Source organism: Vulpes lagopus, chromosome 13, assembly GCF_018345385.1.
Source record: "Vulpes lagopus strain Blue_001 chromosome 13, ASM1834538v1, whole genome shotgun sequence".
Lineage (NCBI taxonomy): Eukaryota > Metazoa > Chordata > Mammalia > Carnivora > Canidae > Vulpes > Vulpes lagopus.
The window spans coordinates 16,458,574-16,483,315 of record NC_054836.1 but is presented as its reverse complement, the minus strand read 5'-3'; the positions used below and the strand labels follow the sequence as shown (position 1 = coordinate 16,483,315).

General features: G+C 37.8%; 1 protein-coding gene across 4 annotated transcripts in view; it reads right to left on the bottom strand.

The window, feature by feature from the left end:
- The window catches only part of CDK14 (cyclin dependent kinase 14), a 727,523-nt gene that overhangs the window by 243,381 nt on the left and 459,400 nt on the right, over positions 1-24,742 (bottom strand). For all 4 annotated transcript variants that reach the window (XM_041727412.1, XM_041727410.1, XM_041727411.1 and 1 more), the window contains one exon: positions 24,115-24,238. In XM_041727412.1, the coding sequence (XP_041583346.1) occupies positions 24,115-24,238 (124 nt within the window). The remainder of the gene's footprint in view (positions 1-24,114; positions 24,239-24,742) is intronic.

The window sequence follows — 24,742 nt, the reverse complement described above, 5'->3', positions numbered from 1 at the left end:
AGGACATGTAATGACTCAAGAAAAAGCTCTTCTGAGGTGCCTTTACTGATATGAACTTTTTCAAAAGATCTTATTTATGAGATGCCTGGGTGGCTCAGCAGTTGAGTGCCTGCCTTCAGCCCAGGGCATGATCCTGGACTCCCAGGATCAAATCCCACATCTGGCTCCTGCATGGAGCCTGCTTCTCCCTCTGCCTATGTCTCCTCTGCCTCTCTGTGTGTCTCTCATGAATAAATAAATAAAATCTTAAAAAAAAAAGAGAGAGAGAAAGATTTTATTCATTCATTCATTCATTTATGGTGGGGGGAGGAGGTGGGCAGAGGGAGAGGGACAAGCTTAGGGAGAGCTGGACACAAGGCTTTTAGTCCCATGTCCCAAGATCATGACCTGAGCCAAAATCAAGAGGTGGGATGCTTAACCAACTGAGCCACCCACATGCCCCTTGATGTGAATTTTTTAAATGAGAGGCTTTTATGTGATTACAACAATAAATGCCCAAATGAATCAGTTCAAATTAATGAGGTAATTATTGAGTCAATTCAAGGCAAAAAAAAAAAAAAAAGTTTGGGTCATACTGAATATGTTTTTTGATTTTACGGTTGCTACCCAATTTTTCTTTTCTTTTTTTTAATACCCAGTTTTTCTTTTTCCTTATCACACTATTTGAGCAGAGGTCAAGTTATATTTTGGGGTCTCCACACTGTACCCAATACAGGATTAAAGACATAATTAGAAGAAAATGTCTACTAAAAAGTACTGAAGATGTTTACTTTACTTTGATGATTTTAAAACATGTTTTGTGATACCCAGTGATAATCTTAGTTGTCGTGTAACTGGAGTTGGGTGTCATTAATATAGTAAATAAATAAACTTCACATCTCCAAAAGAAAGCTTATGGAGCATTTGGGGAACATTTTCAAAAATACATTAATTCCATGAAATAAATATGTATCACAATCACTGCAGAGATGAGTCACAGTGCTTTTGTGCTGGAAAGGATCTAAGACAGCCTGTACCTCCTATGATATTATCATTTCTTATGAGAAGGAAGTTGAGGTTCGCAGTTCTGTCCATCCTGCCTCCATCGCATCAAATTCATCCCCTTCTTCCTGTCCTCACTGCCACTGACGGATGCTTTAGTTCCTCAAATTACCCTCCTGAGCCTTGAATCTTTGGAAGAGCTCCTAACTGGTCACCTAGCCAACACGTTTGTCAGACTATGGTCTGAGGAAGAGACAATTTCACACAGTGTGTATAAGAGCTTCCTCTGTGTGGTCAGGTGAGACTACCACTCACAGGCTGTGTGATTTGGGGCAAGTGGGTTAACCTAGCTGAGTTTTAGTTGCTTCTTCTGTGAAGTGTATGCAATAACTCTGCTGGATATTCTCCACTGACTTCTTCTAATGCGTTCTTGACTCTCTCCCTCACCCCCACCTTCTGAGCTTTCCAGAGGCTGACTAAATGGGAGTGTAATCACAGAGTCCTTGGCCCCTTGATCTGAAGTTCTAGGCTTGACCACTGGGAGGCACGCTGCCCAGAGATCAGAGGATCAGAGGGAAGGAAAACAGAAACTGAAGTATTTTTTGCACCCCCTCCTGACCCCCATTCCTTCTCAGCTGGACAGGTAAATGGCAGGGGCTAAGTCCTCCCTTGAAAAGCTACAGCTCTCCTTTCCCCTTTATTCCCTTTCACTATTTTTTAGCTCTTGCTCAGTGGATTCCAGAATCACTTTCTCTCTTAATCCCTCAGGGCGACTGGGGTAAAGGCTCCCGTCTATTGCTAGCCAGGAGAGGCTTCACATCTTCAACCCTGCCCATGGTCTCACAAACAATTCCTGCACCAAATTCTCCTCCATCACACCATTTGACTGCCCTTTGTTCTCCTCTCAGACCCCGATGCAATGATCACAGCTGACTCAGGGTGTTTGCGGGAAGTAAACGAGAAATGCACAGAAAATGCTTCATAGTGCAGTTGGCCCATACAACAACACAACACACTGGCTGCCATCATTAACCAAAACACTATCTGATCCGGTCACTTCTCTGCTAAAGAGCTAAATGGAGTCTCTGGAATGTATCCTGAAAGTCCCAAATCCAAAGAATTCCACAGCTATTCCTCCAGCCTTGTTTCTTTCCATTTCTTCCTTTTTTATGTTCTAGGCAAATTACTGGCAATTATCTGCTCTCACATGAGTTTCTTTGCACAACACAGTCTCACATCTTGGAATGCCTAACTCAACTGATGAACTCCTACACGGCCTTTAAAACTATACTCTGGCCAAGTCTTCCAGTGGCTTCCCTGACCTGCCCTCCCCTCCCTTATCCAGGTAATGAGCCTTCCTCTTCTCTGACTGAGCCCGGAGCTTGCACGGGCTTCCCAAGTCATTCACTCACACATCAGCCCCCGTCTACCCCACACCAGACTGCAGCTTCCCCGAAAGTAGGACCATGGTTCATTTGCTTTTCTATCTCCAGCTCCTGGAATGGTGTCTGCCCACAGTGAGTCTATTGTTGGACTGACATTTATGGTGAGAACAGCTGCCAATCCACCACCCGAGACAGTGTTCCTATAGCAGGTGGCGTGTGTATATCATCTTGACCAACAGGGAAAATGAGCCAACCCACCTGATCCAGAGGACCACTCCTTTTACCTATTTTGTATCTTGGGATTTTTTTCTTGTCAGATCTCAACAGATCTATCCCTGGATTTTAAAATGTTTAAAAACTCAATGTGAGTAAAAGTGAATCATATAAATGCCCCTGATCCTTTGTTGTTGTTGTTATTAAGAAGTAAGCCCAAAACACACATAATATTCCTTAATTCCTTTATACTGCTCACATATATATTAAATACAAATATGAAGAGATATAAAGCTATTAACATATAAGCTGCTGGTTCTTAATGTAAGTGATGTATACACTTTCCTAACAAATTCCATGACTTCTCAAACTAGCTGTTTAAAATTTACTTAAATAACACCTCAATAATTAATCAAATTCTCCTCTAAATTTTTATATCACAAGTCTTCCTTCATTCAGCTCACTTGGCAGGAAATATATAAAACCATTGTACTCAACTTTTTATTTCTATGTTTATGTCTCCATCTATATTATAATATAGAGAGCTTATAAGCTCTCTATGAACAAGATTCATTTCTTATGACTGCCCCATTTCTTACCACCACTCTCCACCCTTTCTGCATCTTAACACCAAGTCTTCTGTAAAACACACTACCTGAAACAAGATGAAGTCTGCTTAAAGCACAGTTGGACAGGGAATCAATTTGCTTCAGCTTACTAGGATCCCAGACTATGAAATGGAGGACTCAGATGTGTGAAACCAGCTTAGATCCCAACTACACTACCAAGTTTCTTGGATTCTACATAGCACCCTCGCTGCCTCTCAGAGTTAATTTAAGCAGAGAAAGAGGTGTGCCCAGACCTGAGAGATTTTTTTTTTAAACAAAACAAAAAATCTTGATGAGCAAAAGTACAAAAACATTCATTTCAAAGCTTCCAGCTGCTCAGTTTTACTAAAGGAAGAGACCTGAATTTATCTTTGAGGCTGACTGTTCCATTAATCTCAGAAAACGAACTTAATGGCAATTTCTGTTATATAAATGTAAGGCAAGTCCCTATCCACTGTTCTGGGGCAAGCTGTGAAATTAACCTGCATCCTGAGGTTTCAAACAGAGCAAAGGGTTTAATGTAAACCCTGTGCATGTTTTGGCAAAGCTAAATGGATTTCTGAGGCTCTGTGATTTCTTTGAGGAACATGTTTGCTGCTTCAAGGAACACAGAGATAACACAACAGTGCTACTCCTTGTTCTCAATTAGAACTTTTCAGAACTCAGAGGACTAAAGAAAGGGGATGTGATGAGAGCTTTTCCTCACCCTAAAAGAGACAAAACCAATAAAGACCAACTTATGGTAATATTTAAGTCTAAATCCCATCATGCATACTGATTTTGGACTGCTGGTTATGATTTGGTATAAATATTAAGTGCAATGATTGTTTATTGGGGCTACAGGCCTGAACGGTCAATCCTATGGCTAGGAGGTGGAAGGTGGTCCCCGAGTCCTGAAATTAGATCTGCAGGGGCCTCAGATTCTCACAAGGAAGCCTAGGATCTGATTTCTAGGTAGATCACTGGGTACACTCACCTTGGGGAGACAGCAGCCAGTCTTAGGCAGACAGAGATGAAGAGGAGATAAACAGAGAGGAAACTCTTCCCCTCACAATGAGCAGGGACCTCTAGTTTCTGAGTGGGGAACTCCTAATAGAAGCAAGCAATAATCCTGAACGGCCCTGTCCTGCCCTTTCCTCAAATGTTCGACCTTCATAAAATCTTCTTGGCTGCATTGTAGTAGAGAAAGGTCTGCTTTGCCCTTGGGGAGATGGCAAAGAAGGCCACAATGGTCATGGTAGCACAAAACACCAGGGAGGAGCCAGCCATGATTTGAGGCCATCCATCATTAGAGGCACCATCATTAGATGGTGGCATCAAGAGGAAGAGCAGAGTAAAGGAACATGAAGTGCCTGTTTCTGATATAAGCATGCAGGCAAATAACTGGGACCTATGCTGAAAAGCAATGATGCCACGTGGGCATCAGTATAAGGGGACCAAACCATAAAGAAATCTAGGAGGAGGGATCCCTGGGTGGCGCAGTGGTTTGGTGCCTGCCTTTGGCCCAGGGCGCGATCCTGGAGACCCGGGATCGAATCCCACGTCGGGCTCCCGGTGCATGGAGCCTGCTCCTCCCTCTGCCTGTGTCTCTGCCTCTCTCTCTCTCTCTCTGTATGACTATCATAAATAAAAAATAAAAAAAAATTAAAAAAAAAAAGAAATCTAGGAGGAGTATTCTTCTAGGCAGAGGGCACCAAAAGTGAGGCGGGAGCAGGCCTGGTTATCACAGGTATGGTGAGGAAGCTGGTGAGGCAGAGAGCCCAGCATGTGCTCTCTGTGCCCTCCCATATGTCCTTCCATTGCCACTTCCCACCTCGAATTCCAACCCACCTCCACATTCTTCCCTAAATCCTGAGGTCAGAAGGCATTCCTCCCTGCCATGATTTGTCACCTGGTACTTTACGTTTGAGCACCATAGTCACTGGAGAATGACACTAACGTATTTAAGGCAGAGGCAGTGTCTGGTTCATGAAATGTCCCCAGGCCCAGGACAGGGCCTAGAATGTGTATTGTGTTCACTGAATTGACTGGTTGAACTAAACTTGGAAGTAACTGGGTGTGTTTCACAAATTTCAGAGTGATCAAGGGCACCTTTTATTCTAGGTGTTTATCCTGTATTTATACACACAAAGACTTGTGTACATGGATATTCACTGAGACACTGTTTCTAGCAAAAGACTACACATCACCTCAAATTCCAGAAGAAAAGTAGCTAAATAAATTATGACACAGCTGATAAACTGCAGCCAATAAGGTCAGTAAATCTATGTGTCCTACCTAATATGGAGCCAACTATAATAAATTGTTAAGAGAAAAGGCAAAATAAAGAACAATGGGTATGCTATGTACTATTTGTATTAAAAAAAAGTGCTTATATATATACATATTCTATCTCTGAAAAGAAACATAAGAAACAAGTAAAGGTAACTGCCTATGGGGAAAGAAGTAAGAAATCAGGAGTGAGAAGAAAACTTAATTTTTACTCTACTCCCTTTTCATTCTCCGAAATATATATTACTGTGTGCACATGTTATCTGTTGAAGGAAAAAAAAGGACTTGTTTTTAGAAGAAAGAAAAAGGGTCAAATAAGTCCTCACCCAGCCACATGTAGTCCTAGCACCTCCTTCCCCCTTGAGGCACCCTCAGATTCTAGGGTATTTCTTTATACTTCATGAGTCCTGAAGTAGTGACCGGATGTAAATGATAGGCTTTCCTGGTGTGGCAGGGAAACTGATGGCTGGCAGCAATGAGCTAATGACTGGGTAGAATGAGCTAAAATAAACTATTATTTAAATATTCTCACCAGTACAAGCGAGTTGTCTTCTAAAGCACAGGCTTGTCGTGTAATAGCCAGTTTAGCTATAGAGACCAAGATAAACTTGTATGAGCAATCTGAATCATCAGGCAATTATGATGTTTAAAAAAAAAAAACCCACATACACAGACACATAACTTCCTTGAAGGGAAGTCTGCTTGCAAGTATGATACTTAAAGTAGATTTCTCTAAGATGAAAGTGTCAAAACTGCCCGAAGCAGCTACGATTTAATATTTTCTTTTCTTTTTTTTACAATTCATTCAATGAAATTTTTATTTCTACATTTAATGTAACCACATGAAGGCATGTTGCTCTAAACAACCAGAAATAATGGATGTAAGAATATAGGTAGGTAGATTTTTGAGAAGTTCAAACTCGGAATCAGCAACATGACAATTTATCCTTATTTGTCAGCAAACATTACACATGCTAAGTTTGAGAGGACCAAGAATATTCCCAGAAGACTGCCATGGCTTTAGAAGAACTGTCAGCAATAAAATATAAACTCTTCTTATGCCAGACTAGAGAAGTGTCTCCTCCTTTAGGGATTAAAGACAGAAACCTGACATCTGAAGTACATGTCCTTTTCAGAATCTGAGATATATACTTTAAATATATTCCCTTCCTATCAGTCCAAATAACTTGTTCTTCCAGGCATTTATTCTCACCAATAAAGCTTTATTTAGAAGCATAGCTGAAGACATTTTAAGTTTAGAAATTATCTTTAAACCAAATTTGAGTTCTAGAATCATAAGGTGCTGTCTAGTTCGCTATCCTTTGTTTTTAATTGATCTGTTTCTTTCATTAAATATTTCTTAATGGAGCAAAAAGAGAAACTACTTGAACTATACATCCGGTAGTTAAGTAAAATTTAGTACATGTGGGTGGATTAATGTTTGAAATTGTGATTGTATATTAAAATCCAAGAGTACAAAAACATACCTCTAAATTGTTGGGCACTAAATTACTCTAAATCTATTACAAGGCATTAAAACACGACACTGCATCAAATGTTGTCAACAAATGCAGTATATATTTCTAAAAATATATTTCGAGGGAAATAATTGTCAAAATAAAATACCCACAGTTTTTTTTTTTTTTTTTTTTAATTTATTTATGATAGTCACAGAGAGAGAGAGAGGCAGAGACACAGGCAGAGGGAGAAGCAGGCTCCATGCACCGGGAGCCTGATGTGGGATTCGATCCCGGGTCTCCAGGATCGCGCCCTGGGCCAAAGGCAGGCGCCAAACCGCTGCGCCACCCAGGGATCCCCCCCACAGTTTTTTTTTAAAGATATCCTTTACACTATCAACCATTTTCTGTAACAGTTTTTTGTCTTAAAAAAATGACAACTTTAAAGAGAAATAATTCGATTAAAAAATGGGTAGAGGACCTGAATAGACATTTCTCAAAAGAAGACATAGAAATGGCCAACAGACACATGAAAAGAGGCTCAACAACACCCATCATCAGGGAAGTGTAAGTCAAAACCACAATGAGATATCACCACACACCTGTTGGAACGTCTAGAATCAAAAACACAAGAAATAACAGATGCTAGTGAGGATGTGGAGAAAAGGGAACCCTTGTGCACTGTTGGTGGGAATGCAAACAGTGCAGCCACTGTGCAAAACAGTATGGAGGTTCCTCCAAAAATTGAAAATATAATTACCATATGATCCAGTAATTCCACTACTGGGTATTTACCAAAGAAAATAAAAACTGTAATTCAAAAAGATATATGCACCCCTATGTTTATTATAGAATTACTTATAATAACCAAGATATGGAAGCAACCCAAGTGTCTATACATAGATGACTGAATAAGGAATTGGTGGTATGTAAAATGAATTTCATAAAAAAATGAAATCTTGCCACTTGAAACAATATGAATGGACCTGGATGGTATAATGCTAAGTGAAGTAAGTCAGTCAGAGAAAGACAAATACCATATGATTTATTCTTATGTAGAATTTAAGAAATAAAACAAATAAGCAAGAAGCAAAGAAAAGAGACAAACAAAAAAGCTGAGACTCTTAAATATAGAGAATTGGTGGTTATCAAAGGGGAGGTGTGTGGATGGGGTGAATGAGTGAAACAGATAAAGGAGATTAAGAGCACAATTATCTTGATAAGCATAGAGAAATGTACAAAATTGAAAAAAAAAATACAGACTTTCGGAAAGCACTAAATTCTTCACCATCCTTTCTCCTTAATACCTAAGTTATAGTCATTGGGATGGTTACACTGAGAAAGGTAATAAAATCTCCATTCCAGATTAAGCTGGTAGTCATAATAATTCTGCATTTGTTGAGTTTTTAATTTTTTTTTTCATGGGCAAAGCAGAAGTTGACTCTGAAATTAGCAAAGGTATTTTTAAGGAAATGGCCACAAATTGTATAAACACCTGATAGAAAATAGAGTAGACTTATTTTGGAGAAGAGTTTTTAAAGGATATTTAAAAATATTAAAATCTTGGACTTAAAGCTTAAAGATCATTAAATCTTGTCTTAATTTTTAATATACAGATAATAAAACTGCCTATTTAAAGTGACTAGTCCAAGGTCCAACAGCTAGTTCATGAAAATGTTAGAACAAATGCTTGGACTTCTCTCTCCTACTGTGTTCCTTTTATTAAATAAGCCTGCCATGTTGCTATCATCTCCACCCATGGAAAGGGCTTCCTCAGCGGACAGGTGTTCCCTAGTTTCTCACCCCTAGTCTTTGCTGTGAACCTTGGCTGTTGCCACTGTTCTCCCCAAAAAGATTAGGAAAGCAGACCAAGGCCTACTGTCACAGCTTGGGCCATCTGTCAGTGGGCTCTGGATGACAAACTGTAAGTTGCAGGCACCTGGCTCTGCACCCTGCCTCTGTCTCAGGGGCCTATCTATCTGTGCAGGATCTGGGCCTGGCCCAGGTCCTGCCCAACTGGCAGCAGGTTCTAGCTGATAGGAGGCCAGCAAAAATGAGTGCAGAAACTCGCCTGTGCTGCAGTCCCAAGGCACAAGTGTCTGAAGGTGGAACTTAGAGACGCAAAATAGAGGCAAGTGCTAGATGGAAACAAGTCAGCCGAGAATAGCCTGGAGGCTAAATAAGAAGACAGCAAGTAGAACATCAGATCAGCGGCTGCTTCGAGGCCACTTTGGAAAGAGGCTGGGAATAAATAAATAATAAAAAATATAACCAAATAGTTGCCATCTGCTGATGTTGCCACTACCTAATTGATATTTAATCTCCTCTCTGGCTTTGCTACTCCATGTCCACCAATATCTTTGCCCATGGCTAAAAGTAAAAGCTCTATCCTTGTCATGTTATTGTAGAGGGACTGTAAATATTACCATTACGGAAATTTACCTACCATTACTTATGCCGTACTTTGTCCCTGTCCTTGACTCAGAAACCCCATGAAATCCTATTCATCCTTGGAAAAGACCTCTTGAGGCTGTCTCCTCTAACTCTCCCAGACAAAATATATAGCACCCTTTCCTGGGCTCCTGTTATGTACAGAGAAGTCATCTGTTGAAAAAATAGTGTACTTAGTGGCATAACTTGTCTAATTTCTCAGTAAGCTGCTTGAGAACAGCCTACAGACTTACTACCTTCTCATCTTTCCATTTTGCTATCTGGAAAAGGAGGCTCATGTGAAGATTATACAAGATATAACAGGCAGAGTGCTCACCCCAGCTCTGACACAAGTACCAGTCAGTCAGTGAAGGCTTACTTCTCATCACTATTTGTCAGCAGCAGCATCATTACCAATATCCTTTATACATCTCTACACCCTAGCATAAGGCTTTACATGCTCAGTTAACTGCCACTTCTTTTGGAAAGTCCTATCACACACTGTAATTATCCTGAGATAACTGGATAGTGGCTGGCAGGTTCCCTGACACTCCTGCCTCCTGATATTCATTCTTTTGCAGAACCCCCTCCTTGCCCTGTTGAGTATAGATGGGACCTATTACTTGTTTCTAAAAAATAGAACGTGGCAAAGACTGTAGCTTTTGTCTTGCTGCTGACTCACATTATTGCCTTCTTGGTTTGAATATTTTGATGCAGCAAGCAGCCATGTTGGAGAGGTCCATGTGGCAGGCATCTGAGAGTGGCCTCTGGCCAACATCCAGCATGGAGCTGGGGTCCTGTGTCCAATACATATATATTGTTGAATGGCAATATATAACTAATATACCGATATTTTCCCAAAGTATATTCCAGAGTTAAAAACATGTTCTTAGCCAAATAAATATGAGAGATGTGACACCAGATTTTATGTTAACTACCGGAAGGTCAAGGGCTTTTAATCACTAGCCATATTAGCTAACATATTATGTTGCAAATTCACTAGGTGAAGGCAGCAGAGGAAGACATACACATGAAGTTCACCCTAAACTGCCTTGACCAAGGAGAATTTTTTTTATTTTAAAAATTATTTTTGACGGATATAGGGCCACAGTTTTAAAAATGCTTTTTCAGATTTATGGAAGCAGTAAAAGAAACAGTAATCAAAACTGGCTCTGAATACCTCTGTAAGAAGAAGGCAGGATAAGTGTGTAAAGGGGACAAGAGCCATCTAACTAACTGGGGGGAAATGACTGGCTCCTGCTAAAAATAATACAAAGATGAAAAAAAATTTCACTTCCAACATTTCTATAGTGATTCTCTCTCTAGATATGCCAAGCATGATATTTTTATGGGCAAAATAAACTACATACTTGTATTTCTCAACAAAACAATTTATGGCTACAAAGAAGACAAAACAATAGTTCTCAATCTTTCTCCTCCATCACTGCAATGATATACATCATCTATCACCAGCATTGACAGTGACTATGGTTGAGCTGGAGGTGGCATGGGCAGCTTGGAGAAAGGAAGGTAAAGGGAGAGTAAAGTCTAATAATGAGCACTTTGGTGTCACATGTCATATGAAAAAGGGTTTTGAGTTTTGTTTTTTGTTTTTTTTTTATTTATGATAGTCACAGAGAGAGAGAGAGAGAGAGAGGCAGAGACACAGGCAGAGGGGGAAGCAGGCTCCATGCACCGGGAGCCTGATGTGGGATTTGATCCTGGGTCTCAAGGATCGCGCCCCGGGCCAAAGGCAGGCGCCAAACCGCTGCGCCACCCAGGGATCCCTGAGTTTTGTTTTTTAATGTTTTCCTGATTCCCAGAAATTTTATCTATGGCAATGAAAGGGCAAGTTGGCATGTACTAGAATGTTTGACTACCTTCAGTGCTTGAGCTTTCAATGTACAGATAGCTCCTTAGAGCTGGAGGGTAAAAGTACTGTTTATTTTGGCATTCACTTAGTGATTCAAAGACAATTTCAAATTTGCATCCAAATTTCTCTACTTTTGGGATCCCTGGGTGGCTCAGCGGTTTGGCACCTGCCTTCAGTCCAGGGTGTCTTCCTGGAGTCCTGGGATTAAGTCCCACATCTGGCTCCCTGTGGGGAGCCTGCTTCTCCCTCTGCCTGTGTCTCTGCCTCTCTCTCTCTCTCTCTCATCTCCCTCTCTCTGTGTCTCTTATGAATAAATAAAATCTTTAAAAAAAAAATTCTCTACTTTTTGGAGGGAGATCAAAAGAGCTCATTTATATCTATCCCCACAGACAAAGTGTTGGGTAGCAAAACATATTTATCTATAATTTTCTTTTTTTTTCTTTTTTTTTTTTAATTTTCATATTTAAAAGATCATGGATCAATAAAAATCAGAACTACTTGGACATTCTTCATGTTGTTATTTAAAAGATATAGGGCAGCCCCGGTGGCGCAACAGTTTAGCGCCGCCTGCAGCCCGGGGTGTGATCCTGGAGACCCGGGATCGAGTTCCGCGTCGGGCTCCCTGCATGGAGCCTGTTTCTCTCTCTGCCTGTGTCTCTGCCTCTCTTTCGCTCTCTCTGAATAAATAAATAAATAAATCTTTTTAATAAATAAATTAATTAATTAATTAATTAATTTAAAAAGATATAAAAGAAGTCATATGATCTTCCAGGATGATTTCAGGATGAATTATTTTCAAGCCTACAGACTCCAGAGAAATGCCAGTGTTAAAATGTCAATCAATGGGACGCCCACGCTGAGCTAATATTATAAGCTCAAAAAACATTCTCATATTAAAAAGGGGGTAATGAGACCTGTGGTGTCCCCTTCACATGTTTACGAGGGTAACACAAAATAAGAGCTATGAAATCACTTCATGAACTATAAAATATAAAAGGCTGGTTTTATTATTATTACAAGTGAGAGAGGTTTGAATGTTTCCTAAAAGCAATCTAATGTCAAGTGCTTCCGTTAAATGTTTCAATGATTCAACTACTACAATGTTTCCAATGTTAAATTCAATATTCAAAAATGAAAATGCTTCCAGCCACTGGAGTCTAGAATGACTTCTACATCTTGTACGAGGCAAAATGCTTGTCTTTTGCTTCAACACTGTATATTCAAAGCAGATCATAGACACGTCACTGACAAAGATGGTAAAATAATTCTTAAAATTTTAAAAGTGACTAAGTTTGCTGTCATAGCCAATGCTGACAAAAGGTAAGGTACTGAATGTAGGTTACTGATATTTTTATTAAAATGAAGGATACACCCTACAAACTGCTTGGCTTATGAATTTGCTAAGGAATTTCCCATAATCTTAATTTGTTTTGACAATCTATGAATACCCTTTCTCAAAGATGACAAGCACGTTCCTTAATTTATGCCTATTTCTAACTGTGTAGTACTTTTCCTCTTGAGATTTTACAGACTGGTCAAATGAACTTTGACATCAAATTTCATTTTAAAAAAATGGCCACAAGTCTTAGAAAACAAGCTATAACGGACCTACATTGTTTTCTTATAAAGTCTGTGTTGCAAAGCATCAAATCTCTGAAGACCCTTAAAAATCAATATGCCATTTTTCATTTATATTTCTGCATTACCTAACAATGTAAAAGTAATTCCTGCAGCAAGATTGACTCCTAAGAGACTACAACTGATGCTGCACATAAGTGGTGTTCATTCTTATAGTGTTCAAGGATTTACTCATTTCTTTATTACAGTGTGCACTAAGGTATAATTATATTTTTCATTAGGGCTGATTTTTCTCACGGTTCACAAAACTTTATCTTATCTCTCTCCTACTGAAACATTTGCCAGAAACACTCAGTTTTTTATGAGGAGAAAATGTATACCAGCAGATTCTTGGTTAATTAACAAAAAGTTTGATTCATAAAAGAACTAACATGAAGTATAATTTTATTCTCAAACAATGACACTAATGATTACAAATCTACCGTAAAAAGTTCTGTCACAAGAATTAGTCCCTCCTATTAAATTATCCTAGTCCCAGAGCACCCCAGGTGGCTCAGTGGTTTAGTGCTGCCTTCAGTTCAGGGCGTGATCCTGGAGACCTGGGATCGAGTCCCACATTGAGCTCCCTGCATGGAGCCTGCTTCTCCCTCTACCTGTGTCTCTTCCTCTCTATCTGTCTCTCATGAATAAATAAATAAGATCTTTTTTTAAAAAAATAAATTATCCTAGTCCCTTTACCAGGGAAGCTAATCTGAATGGCACTGTGATAGGTATATTTTTATATCTGAACTGCACACAACAGAAAGTTTTTAACACTGATTTGTAGAGAATTACTTTGAACATTCCACCTTGACCAGTAATTATACTTTAAAAGAGACAAATGACAATTTCCATAAAATATAAAAGGCAATGATTTAAAAATAAGATCACTTAAAAAAGCTCATGAGCCCTTGGGGCATTCCCAAATAATAAAAATGGGGACTGCAAGGCATAAGCAAAGTTGTAGGAACCATGTTGTTGTGATTTACCACTGTATGGTCAGCTGTGAGCACTCAATAAAAATCTGTTGAATTAACTGTTGAATAATATTCCTTATTGTATCCTTGTTCAAAAAGGTAAGAAAGTATGTTATGCACTTTAGAGAAATAAATTGCATTAAAAATAAATAACATTTTGGGCAGCCCAGGTGGCTCAGCGGTTTAGCGCCGACTTCAGCCCAGGGCGTGACCCTGGAGACCCGGGATGGAGTACCATGTCGGGCTCCCTGAATGGAGCCTGCTTCTCCCTCTGCCTGTGTCTCTGCCTTTCTCTTTCTCTGTCTGTCTCTCATTAATAAATAAATAAAATTTAAAAAAAATAATAAAAATAAATAACATTTTGAACATGTAAACCCTAATTCCTAAAGGGTTAATAATAAATGTGACATTTATATGGACTGTCTAAAAGTCACACACTCTCCTTAAATGATTTGTAAGTGTTAATTTATTTGTCTTCTAACAATTCTGTGAGGTATCCCATATTACGATCACCATCCTTATTTTTAAATAGGTAAATTAAGGCACAGAGATCTTTCAGTAATTCACCCAAGGACACATGATTTGTAAATGGTAGAGTCAGTATTCAAACTCAGACATGTGGTTACAGATTCTGCACCCTAACCATTCTGGGACATCTTATTTTATCTTATCTTTTCACTTGGATATATTTACTTCTATGTAAAAAGTTTTCTATTTCAGATCTAAATGTTTTCACGTAGTACTTCTGTTACAGCTCCCTCTGCCCTGGAATTGTATACTATTTATTCCCAACCTGTGGAAAAGCCAAGATTTGAACAGAAGGTTTCTCCCACCAGGAGGCAACAAGGACATTTTTCAACTACTGCCCAGCACAGCTGAGTCATAGTGGAACATTGTTAAAGTCAATTCAGCCTTCTTCTGCCCACAGGGCATCTCGATGCTTTAATTCCTCCCAGGAATATAACGAAAGAGGGTGGTTACTTCTAATTCATAAATTACCAAATCCATTACAACTTCTATTTCCAATGAGGTTTCCTGTAGGTCTGCTGTGAGAAACATTCTTTATATCGTTTTTTCCATTTCCCCAAGATGCACACACTAGTTTTAATATTAGGACTGAGTGATAGCCACAAGGATCTCACTGTAGCTGACACAGGTTCCCAGACCAGGAGAGATCATTTTGACCTAAACATGTGGTCAGCACTTTTACCTTCTCATATGTATGGGGAATAAGACTGTGCGTGTGCTAAATAAGTGATCAATAGTTTACTGGATACTACACGAGGGCTCTAGAGACACTGGCGACAATAATATTAATAACTTAACAAGTCACTTACTCAGTAACAGGCACAACGTTAACTTAATTCTCCATCGCTGGGCCAAAGTATATATATACATTTTTAAGAGGAGGGATTTAGACAAGACAATGTCTGAGTTTCCTGCAAAATCCAGATAAAATCCAAAATTCAAAATTCTGAAAATGTGCATGAAGTGGGTTTTCCTATATAATTATAACAGATTTATGTCAATTTTCCCTCAGACTTGCTGCCTTTATCTGAAAAACAAAAATAATAAAACTTTCCTAATGATATGACTCTTATTGACAACAGGATGAGGGTTTGGACAATAACATCCCATTCTGCTTCCAACTCTTGGAGAGAAAGGCTATCACATCATATTTTATATTATTCTTTTAACATTAATAGTAGCGATTTTTATTAGATGCTTTCAACATATTTTAAGTAGGTTGAGAGCTTACCGATACCTTTTCAGAAACCATCTGTGACTTTTCTTATGCCTCTCTTTATTTCTTGTCCCATTCTCTCATGTGTGTGTGGTGGGGACACTCATTTTAGCCAACTCACTGACCTCAGTTTAGGACTTTCAGGCTGGTTCTAAGCACAGCTTCCACATCTAACTTTTGCTGGTTGTTGTTTCACACAATAGATTTCTTAGCTGGCAACTCTAACTCCAAAACTGGAAAGAAAAACCAAATACTTCAATCTGTATTTTATGTCAATATCCTTCCAGATTAAAAATTAGAATGTCAAATAATTTGGCAGATATTTAACTGAGACCCACTCCATTTGAATTTCTGCATAAAGTTATATTATTTTAGGTCTGTAAGCTTGATTATACATATCGAGTTTATTTTTATGTGATAAAATAGACTGTTTTTCAGATGTGTCTAAAATCTCTAAGCAACACAGATCATTAGTTCTCAATAATTTTTTTGCTTTTTAATTCTCTAGTACTTTCTTTTATTAACATGAAAGAAGAAAAGTCCTAGCTTCCTATGTTGATCTAGAATTCAGAAGAAATCATTCAAGAAGAAAATTTCTAATATTCATATAAATATGCACTACTCAAAAAGTAAAACCAACATAGATAGCATTTTAAAAACCTTAGAAAACAAAAGAGGAAAAGCAAACTAATATTGAACTGATAGTATTAAGGTAAGAAAAAAAATCCAAATTACAAGTTTTTTTAAGTGTGTCTAACCTTTAGAATTTACAGTATATCTCAGATTTTCCACAGTAGCCAGTTTCTCTAGCTCCCCAGTAAAAATTTTAGAAAACATGTGATTCAGACTACAATGACTCACAGTCATCAACATTTCAGTATAAATTGGGCCTGTTGACATATGTATCAGTGGAGTCTGGTTTGGGCCGCATTTTAAAATGTGGCTTCTTGGAAGGTAAAGAGCTAGAGACAGAGGAAGATCCACGAATAAGGGACATCAGTGAATTGTTAAATTCTAAACAACTTTTAACACTTATGTATAGGTTAACAAAACTCAGGTTCAAGTGAAAGCACTATTTGTCCTGAATGGCATGGGAGTGTTACATGAGTCTAAGGTTTGTTTCACTGCCACTCTTGCTAACATCACCTACAATTCTTTCATTCTGGTCATCACTGCCAGCATTTAGTGCTGCAGCCATTCCACATGCAGATTTTTTCTAAAAACACATTGGTGTATTTCAACTCAGATCCTTCATCACTTATCTGATTTACTGCCAACAATTCTACCCGCATATTGTATAGTAAAAAAAAAAAAAAAGAAGAAGAAGAAAAGAAAAGAAAAAAGAAAAGAAAAGAAAAGAAAGAAAAGAGGAAAGGGAAGGGAAGGGAAGGGAAGGGAAGGGAAGGGAAGGGAAGGGAAGGGAAGGGAAGGGAAGGGAAGGAAAGGGAAGGAAAGGGAAGGAAAGGGAAGGAAAGGGAAGGAAAGGGAAGGAAAGGAAAAAGAAACATAATAGCTTTGCATATTGAAATCCCTTTGCCCAGAAGGTTTCCATCCACGGTGGAGAATGAGACGATCAGCCCTATTTGTAGCAGTCTGTTTTGCATTTTAAGATGTCTTATTACCTCACATGCATGATTTGGCTAAAAACGAACTAACGTTCTTTTGAATTTCCTCATTTCCATGGAGTTGGAAGCTGCCATTCTTAGCAATCAACCCCCATCCACACTGCTTCAGTCTGCTTTATGGTGACTGAACAGAGGTTTCTCACAGACAGAGTAGAATATGCATATGAGTTGCAATTCATATAATTCCTTCTTGTTTCCTTTTACAGCTTTTAAAAAGCCCATATAGATGAGTTTTTTAGAGGATTTTTAGGACAGTGAAACTTGTCTATAAACTTGATACTATAATGGCAAATACATCATTATAATTTGTCAAAACTCACAGAATGTACAACACCAAGAGTGACCCTAATATAAACTACAGATTTTAGGTGGTATTGACATATCAGAGTGGGTTCATCAATGGTCACAAATGTACCATTCTGGTGGAGGGATGTTGATAATTACATGCATGTGTGGGGGCAGGGAGTACATGTGAATTCTGTATAATTACTGCTCAATTTTTTTTTTTTAATTACTGCTCAATTTTACTGTGCATCGGGCAGCCCGGGTTGCTCAGTGGTTTAGGGCCGTCTTCAGGTCGGGGTGTGATCCTGGAGACCTGGGATCAAGTCCAACATCGGGCTCCTTGCACGAAGGAAGCCTGCTTCTCCCTCTGTCTGTGTCTCTCATGAATAAATGAATAAAATCTTTAAAAAAAAAATTTTTTTTACTGTGCATCTACAACTGATCTAAAACATAAAGTCTATTTAAAAGGAGAACAAAATCTCTCATGTATTAGCATCTTTGCATTGCTGGGAGAAGTCACACTGTGATAAGACAAAACAGAAAAACAATGTAATTAAATGTTACCATCATTGTCATCATCATCCTCCTTGAATGTGAGAAAACTTTTGAAGGGAGGAGTAGGATATTAAACAAGATTTAAATAATGAAGCTAAGTGATGATTTTATGATCAGAGAGAAGACAATTTTAAGTATCAGCATTCCTTTTCAAAAGGGTGACCACATCTTTACAATAACTGTCTAGTTCACATGTTGATCAAAATTATTTCTAACATGTTGTCTTGATAATCTCTCTGATAGATTTTCAGATATGTACATTTTAGTTTGGAGTTTTAATGAAATTTAGAAAAATTAGGGAAAAATAGACCTTTCTTTGGCTCAAACCACAGCATCAATTCCTCTGAAAATATTCTTCAGTTTTCAGATGTCTATGAAAACAACTGCCTGAACTTTGCATTAAAACTGCTCAGGTATTAAACTGCTGAGAAAGCCTTTTAAAAGTAGAGTGACATCTTACGGAAAATATAGTTAATTCTGCTAATAGAAAATATATTCTGAAACAAAGATATAGTAAAATTGAAGCCTACAGGCCAAACAAATGGGCTAAGTTATATCTAGATAACCTTGAATTTGTAACTATGGCTTCCATGGTGAATTTTATATGCTAATGATAAAAAAATAGTTAAAGGTCTATACTTTGGGGACTAACAGGCATTTATTCAGAGATATTCTATTTATCAAACTGACAGACTCTACAGACTCTACTCTGCATCTGAAAGCAGCTGATTTCCTTCTGTTTTCCACTATTCCCTACCGAATTCTGAGAGGCACATTACAAACAAACCCTGTACTCGCCATGGCCTCTGTAGAGTTACATCTGTAGTGTGTTCCGCAAATTAATCTAAAATGTGATTTACAATAATTTCCTTTCTTAAATCAAGACAGGGAACAGGGAACAGCCTGGAGGAGGAAACTACCAACATTAGGAAGGTAATATTTTAGACCTCTGGCGGGAAAGAGACCTGTCCAATTTTACTTGATTAAAACCATGGAGCCATTTAAACACGGTTCCTGCATTAAAAAAGTCACTGAAAAATATATAAACCAAAGCTCATGTGCTTATATGACAGAGTCCTCATGGTCTCTATTTTTCAGGGACAAATTTAGCCCAACTGTCTTTCCATATAGCTTGACATGATCCTTGAAAACAGTGGGAGAACAGCTGGGAAATATGGATGACCCCATCCTTGTCTTGCAGGGATTGCAGGAAAGCACAATTCTACAGATTTATCTATTTTGTCTTAATTTCATCTACATGGAAATATACCCTTAAGTTTCATACTATTATACTGCAAATGAACATTAATTTCTTGGTGAATTTATTTACGCATTTACTTGTCATACTTCAATAATTTTCTTTTCATGCGTTCTCAGTGCCTATTACAGATGTGTGGCTCTCATCTATTTGAATTTCCAGAAGACAGAATAAAAAGACATTTAGATTCAAGGGAGGAATGGTATAGTACTGATTCCAGATGCAATGGACCAATTTTTAATCACCAGAAAATATCTGGTTATTAGAAAATAAATTAATAATTTTAGAGATGTACAATGTACAAAAAGCAGCATGGGAAAGGATCTGGGAAAGTACTTGTTCAATGCTCTCAGTTTTCAGGTGAGGAGCCTAAGGGTCAGAAAGGATAAATGACATCTTGAAAGTTGCAGGCTAGTTAACAGACACAACCAGCTCTCCTAATGCAATGTTCAACACATTCGGCCCACAACAGCATAACTAGATGATCATTTAAGGCCTGCAGAGTAGGAGCTTCAAATCTTAAACACCTTTTGTGCATGTTTACATTCACTCAGTGACATTTGTTTTTGCAGCCCAATGTTACAAACATAGTAAATACCAAGCAGGTGTGTAGGGCCTATGTGTAAGAACTTCAAAGCAAACCTGAGGTTCCAACACTATCAAAAGTCTTTAACTTTTGACTGTGCCCAGCCAAGGGAGCACTGATAAAGAGAATATTAGTTTGTAAACTGCTGGCTTACCAAAGCAAATCAGCAGAAATTAGAAATTTAGGTGGGTGTTAGTCTTTTTTTTTTTTTTAAAGATTTTATTTATTTATTTGTGAGGGGAGAGAGAGAACACAAGCGGGGGGCGGGGGGGTAGGGGAGCCCAGCAGACAGAGGGAGGGAGAAGCAAGCCCTTGGCTGAGCCAGATACACTGTGGGGCTCAATCCCCAGGACTCTGAGACCATGACCTGAGCAGAAGGCAGATGCATAACCAACTGAGCCACTGAGGCACCTCGGTGGGTCTTAGTCTTTATGCTAATAATTTAGTCACACATATTTTTAATTCATTCAACCAATATTTGCTGAATGTCTACTCGTGCTAAGTATTGTTCTGGACACACAGCACAGATAAGAGAGAGAAAGACAAGCCAAGTCTCTGCCCTCACAAAACTTACAATCAAGTAATGGAATAAAAAAACTAAACAGATGAACAAATGAACGAAATCATTTCAGTGCTACTGAGGAAGTTAAACTGGATGATAGTAATGGGAAAGGTTCTATTTTTAAACAGGTGATAGATGATCTATGATCTCTTTGATTAGAAGGAGGTAGCCATGTGAGAAGCAAGAAAAATATTCTAGGCAAAGGGAAAGGCTAAGTAAAAAGAGGCTCCGATGTGGGAATGTGTCTGGGGTTTGGTTGTACCACAGTTAGGCAAGGAGCAGCAGAGTGGTGAAAACACAGGCTGGAGGAGGGATCTGAAATAAGTTTTTTCATGCAGATAATATAAAGATGAACCCTTTTTTAGAAATGAGTCTGAATACCTCTACACAATTTTATTATTATTTTATTATAAACAGGCAAGACAAACCTCGGTATTAGGAAAGCCATAATGATTCTAAATCACATAGAATTTACTTATTCAAAATGAATACAAAAAATGAGACCCAAAGAAGCACTTAAATATGACTTTGCTTACAAGGGAAAAAAAAGTAGTTACAGCATTTTTTGTGTGTAGCTGGAATTCAGAACTGAAATCCACTTAAATCTGAATGGATCTACAAATAATACATGATCATCTGGTTTACCTTGTCTAGCAGGTTAACATTGGCCTCACCCATTACTATTGAATTAGTCAAATGACAAAATGTTCTTTAAACCATGAAGTATATTTTCTTTTTTATATTATAGCGTGTCATATTTGTTGTATGTAGAAAATACATATAATGACCAATGATGTACTAGAATGTATATACACAATCAATAATTTACTAGAAAATTAGGCAACTCTATAAGGTAAAGCATCCATGTGTATAAATACAAAGAAGACTGGGCTACCTGAGAGTCAAAGATATGGATCAAGCATCTGAATCCCAGTTTTGCAACCATTTACCTGAGTGATCAGGCCTCTATGAACTCAGGTCTCTCTGAAAAATATGCATTACTATACCTTACTAGATTCAAGAGACAAGGAAACAAGAATTTCTAAGTGTCTGGCACACAGATTAAATTCAATAAATTCTAGTGTTTCCCCCTGCTCCCCAAGCTGTTTTTCTAATAAAAAATAGTAACACTTAAAATATGGGACCTATACTCAGACAGACTTCATTTGTCTCTTTTAATCAATTTTCACATAAGAAAAAAAAAGGTAGGACAAAAGAACTGCTTCTAAAGCTCTTTATACATCAAAGTCTGAATTAAGACCTAGTGTTTCTAATTGTTCTGCTGCCTGGAAGCACCCCATTTTGACTGTCTAGCTTCTCCACAGCTTCTACTGTGCTTCCTTCAGCTCAGACATTAACACGTGCCCAAGTGCAGTAAATCACAGCTAATTGCATGTCTTAAATTAAAAGACAAAAATAATGCACAATTAATTGGGGGGAAATTGTCAGTTGGTGGATGAGTCTTGCTCATTACACTTTGTGCACAGGATGCATGCCAAGGGTGTGTTTCAGGCAAGAAGACTCAATCTGTGACACTGAGGGGAAGGTGCATGGCACAACCTTTCTGCAGAGCAGTCTGGTGCAAGGAATCACACGCTTCAGAATACTGACACTGCCACAGCAGCACACAGCTTCCTCTCCAAGGACGTTCAGTGCAGGACTGCAGTTGACAGCAAAATTTAGCAAGCACTAAAATTTTCATTGATAAGGGACTGAATAAATGGATGAGGTTTGCGCCTTTAAAGGAAAAATCTAGCTGTTAGAAATGATTTTTTTCATGTTTAACAATATGAAAAATTGTGCATGGCATATTCTTAGGTGAAAACTGTTTATAAAACAATATGTTTTGCAAAAGATAAGTGTAGAGGAGGAGGGGAAGGTACTAGGAAAAGAAACAAGGAAACATTTGCTCTGAATATCTCTAAATTTTCTAATTTTCTAAAACACTTCCTAAGCCTTTTAAAACTGAATTTCAATTTATTTCTGAACCTAAAATTATAACATATCTGTTTTAAAGATCCAAATGAATCTTTTAGGATGAACTTACCTGACAATTATAATAAAGATGTTGCCATAAAATTAAAAAACAATCCCCAGTAATCATTTATATATAATCACATTATACCCTTGGATACATAAACAAAATCAACTTTGTAAAATATATTTTATAAATATACAAGAAAACCATGTTCAATAGAATTATATGTTCAATGCAACTACTTACTCCAACATATACCTTACAATATATTAACACACCAGAAGAAAACCACTATAAAACCTTATTAATTTACTGATATTGACAAACTACAAAATATGCTCACAGCAAATCCAATAACCCTAAATTTGAAGAACTATAAATCTCTCCTCCACCCACCTACTCTTCCATTATTTTCTACTCTGTAATTGAAAGATTTTATGTCTGGCACCTAGTATTATTTTGATGCTAAAATCTGCAATAAACCACACACATACATACATACACAGAGTTTCATCATTTCTGCCAACTAGATGAGAAGAAATGACACTTTTGCAATATATATTCGTTATGCTAACTTTTGTTCTATTTCAATTTTAGGAGGAAAGAATATATAAAACCCAACAGAGTATATTCATTCCAAAGGTACTGAACAGTTCACTAACCTTGAAATAAGAAATAAACACTTCTTGCTCTTTTATTTATTGGAAGGTGGGGTGGGAAAAGATAATCATATTTCAGGAAAAACCTGTATCTCAACCTCAGGCATGTTTATGTCCCAAGGGTAATATTTCCATTCCATTCTTAATGGAACAAATTTCTAATCAGAATATGTATTCAAAAATAATTGAGGCAATGCAATGTCAACATATCATGCTGCCATCAGCATCCCCTGGTGCTGGGAATCAACTCGGCACCCTCTCTGCTGTGACCTAGCCCAGGCAATGCAGGAATGTCACACTTGATGAAGGGAGGAGAGCTAGCAGGGATGATACAATTTTGCCCCCATCTGTGTGCTCAACACAGAGTCTGGAGGAAAGCTTCAAAGCTGGAAGAGGCCAACCTGAAAACTTTAAGGGATGGATGACTTATTACAGAAAATTACAACTTTTCAGTCAGAATCAGTGTCTACTTCTGTAAAGTTATTGAAAATTCCTGAAACAGTCATTTCTGAAAAACATAACACTGGCCCTAGATTTTTAAATTATTAAAATGGTAGGGCAATATGTATTATTGAATATATGTATTGAATACATTTTGTGATGCCTCCTAAAGTCCAGAGGCTTAAATTAAGGTTTCTTTAAGTCTGACAATAGATTGATTATTGTTAAAGCAGGTGATGGGTAATGAGTTTTCCTTACACTCTCCTCCTATTTTTGAAAATATTTGACATTTGCATGATAAAAGGTGAACAAAATTAGGTTTCTTTCCATATATTTTATGCTAAAAATTTGACTGACTTTTCCTTTAGAAATATATGAGATCTGATTTATGCTTATGATTATTCAAGACTCTAAAGAGCAGTGTCAATTTTTTAAAAATCCATGAAGCATGATGTTGACCACTAAAAAAAAAAATTCCTTCAATCCTCAAAAAATTTTTACCATGATCTATAATGACAGAAGAAGCACACCTAAACAAATGCAATGCCACCATCTGCCTGGCATTCTCACAGTGTGACAAAATAGACTGGTAATTAACTGCTTTCCTACCGAAATCTGCCAGCTTTAACTCCCCCGTGTCACTGATCAGAAGGTTCTGTGGTTTCAGGTCTCTGTGCAAAATATAACGCTGGTGGATGTAAGACAGCCCTCGCAGCAACTGAAATAAAAACAACTGAAAAAATAGGGAGACAAGAGTTAAAATCTGAACACAGATAAATGCCAGTTTCTATATACAATCTGCCAAGTACTTGTATTTAGCAAAAATGGGTACCCATCACTAAATTTCCTACCCAAATTACTTAAGGAGAACATACATAAAGGTATGGAAATCCCTAGTTTAGTAACAAGTAAATCTGGAATTTTCTACCAACTTACTATGTCAACCCAGAGTGCCCTCCTCAGCCAGAAATCTATAATCCAATCTGCATTCTATAAATTAGGCAAAATGTAAAGAATCAATTCATTTTAATACCTGATTTCCTCAGGCTTATATTGATGCTAGAGACAGAGGGAAAAAAATCTATCCATAACATTATCAAAAAAAGCAGAATTTTTTTACCAAGTTTATGTAAATGTGCACATATTCAATTCCATAGAAATGACATAAACATGTTACCCAATGATTCACCCATTAACATGCTTTAAGGAATGGAAAGATAAGATGATTTCAATAATT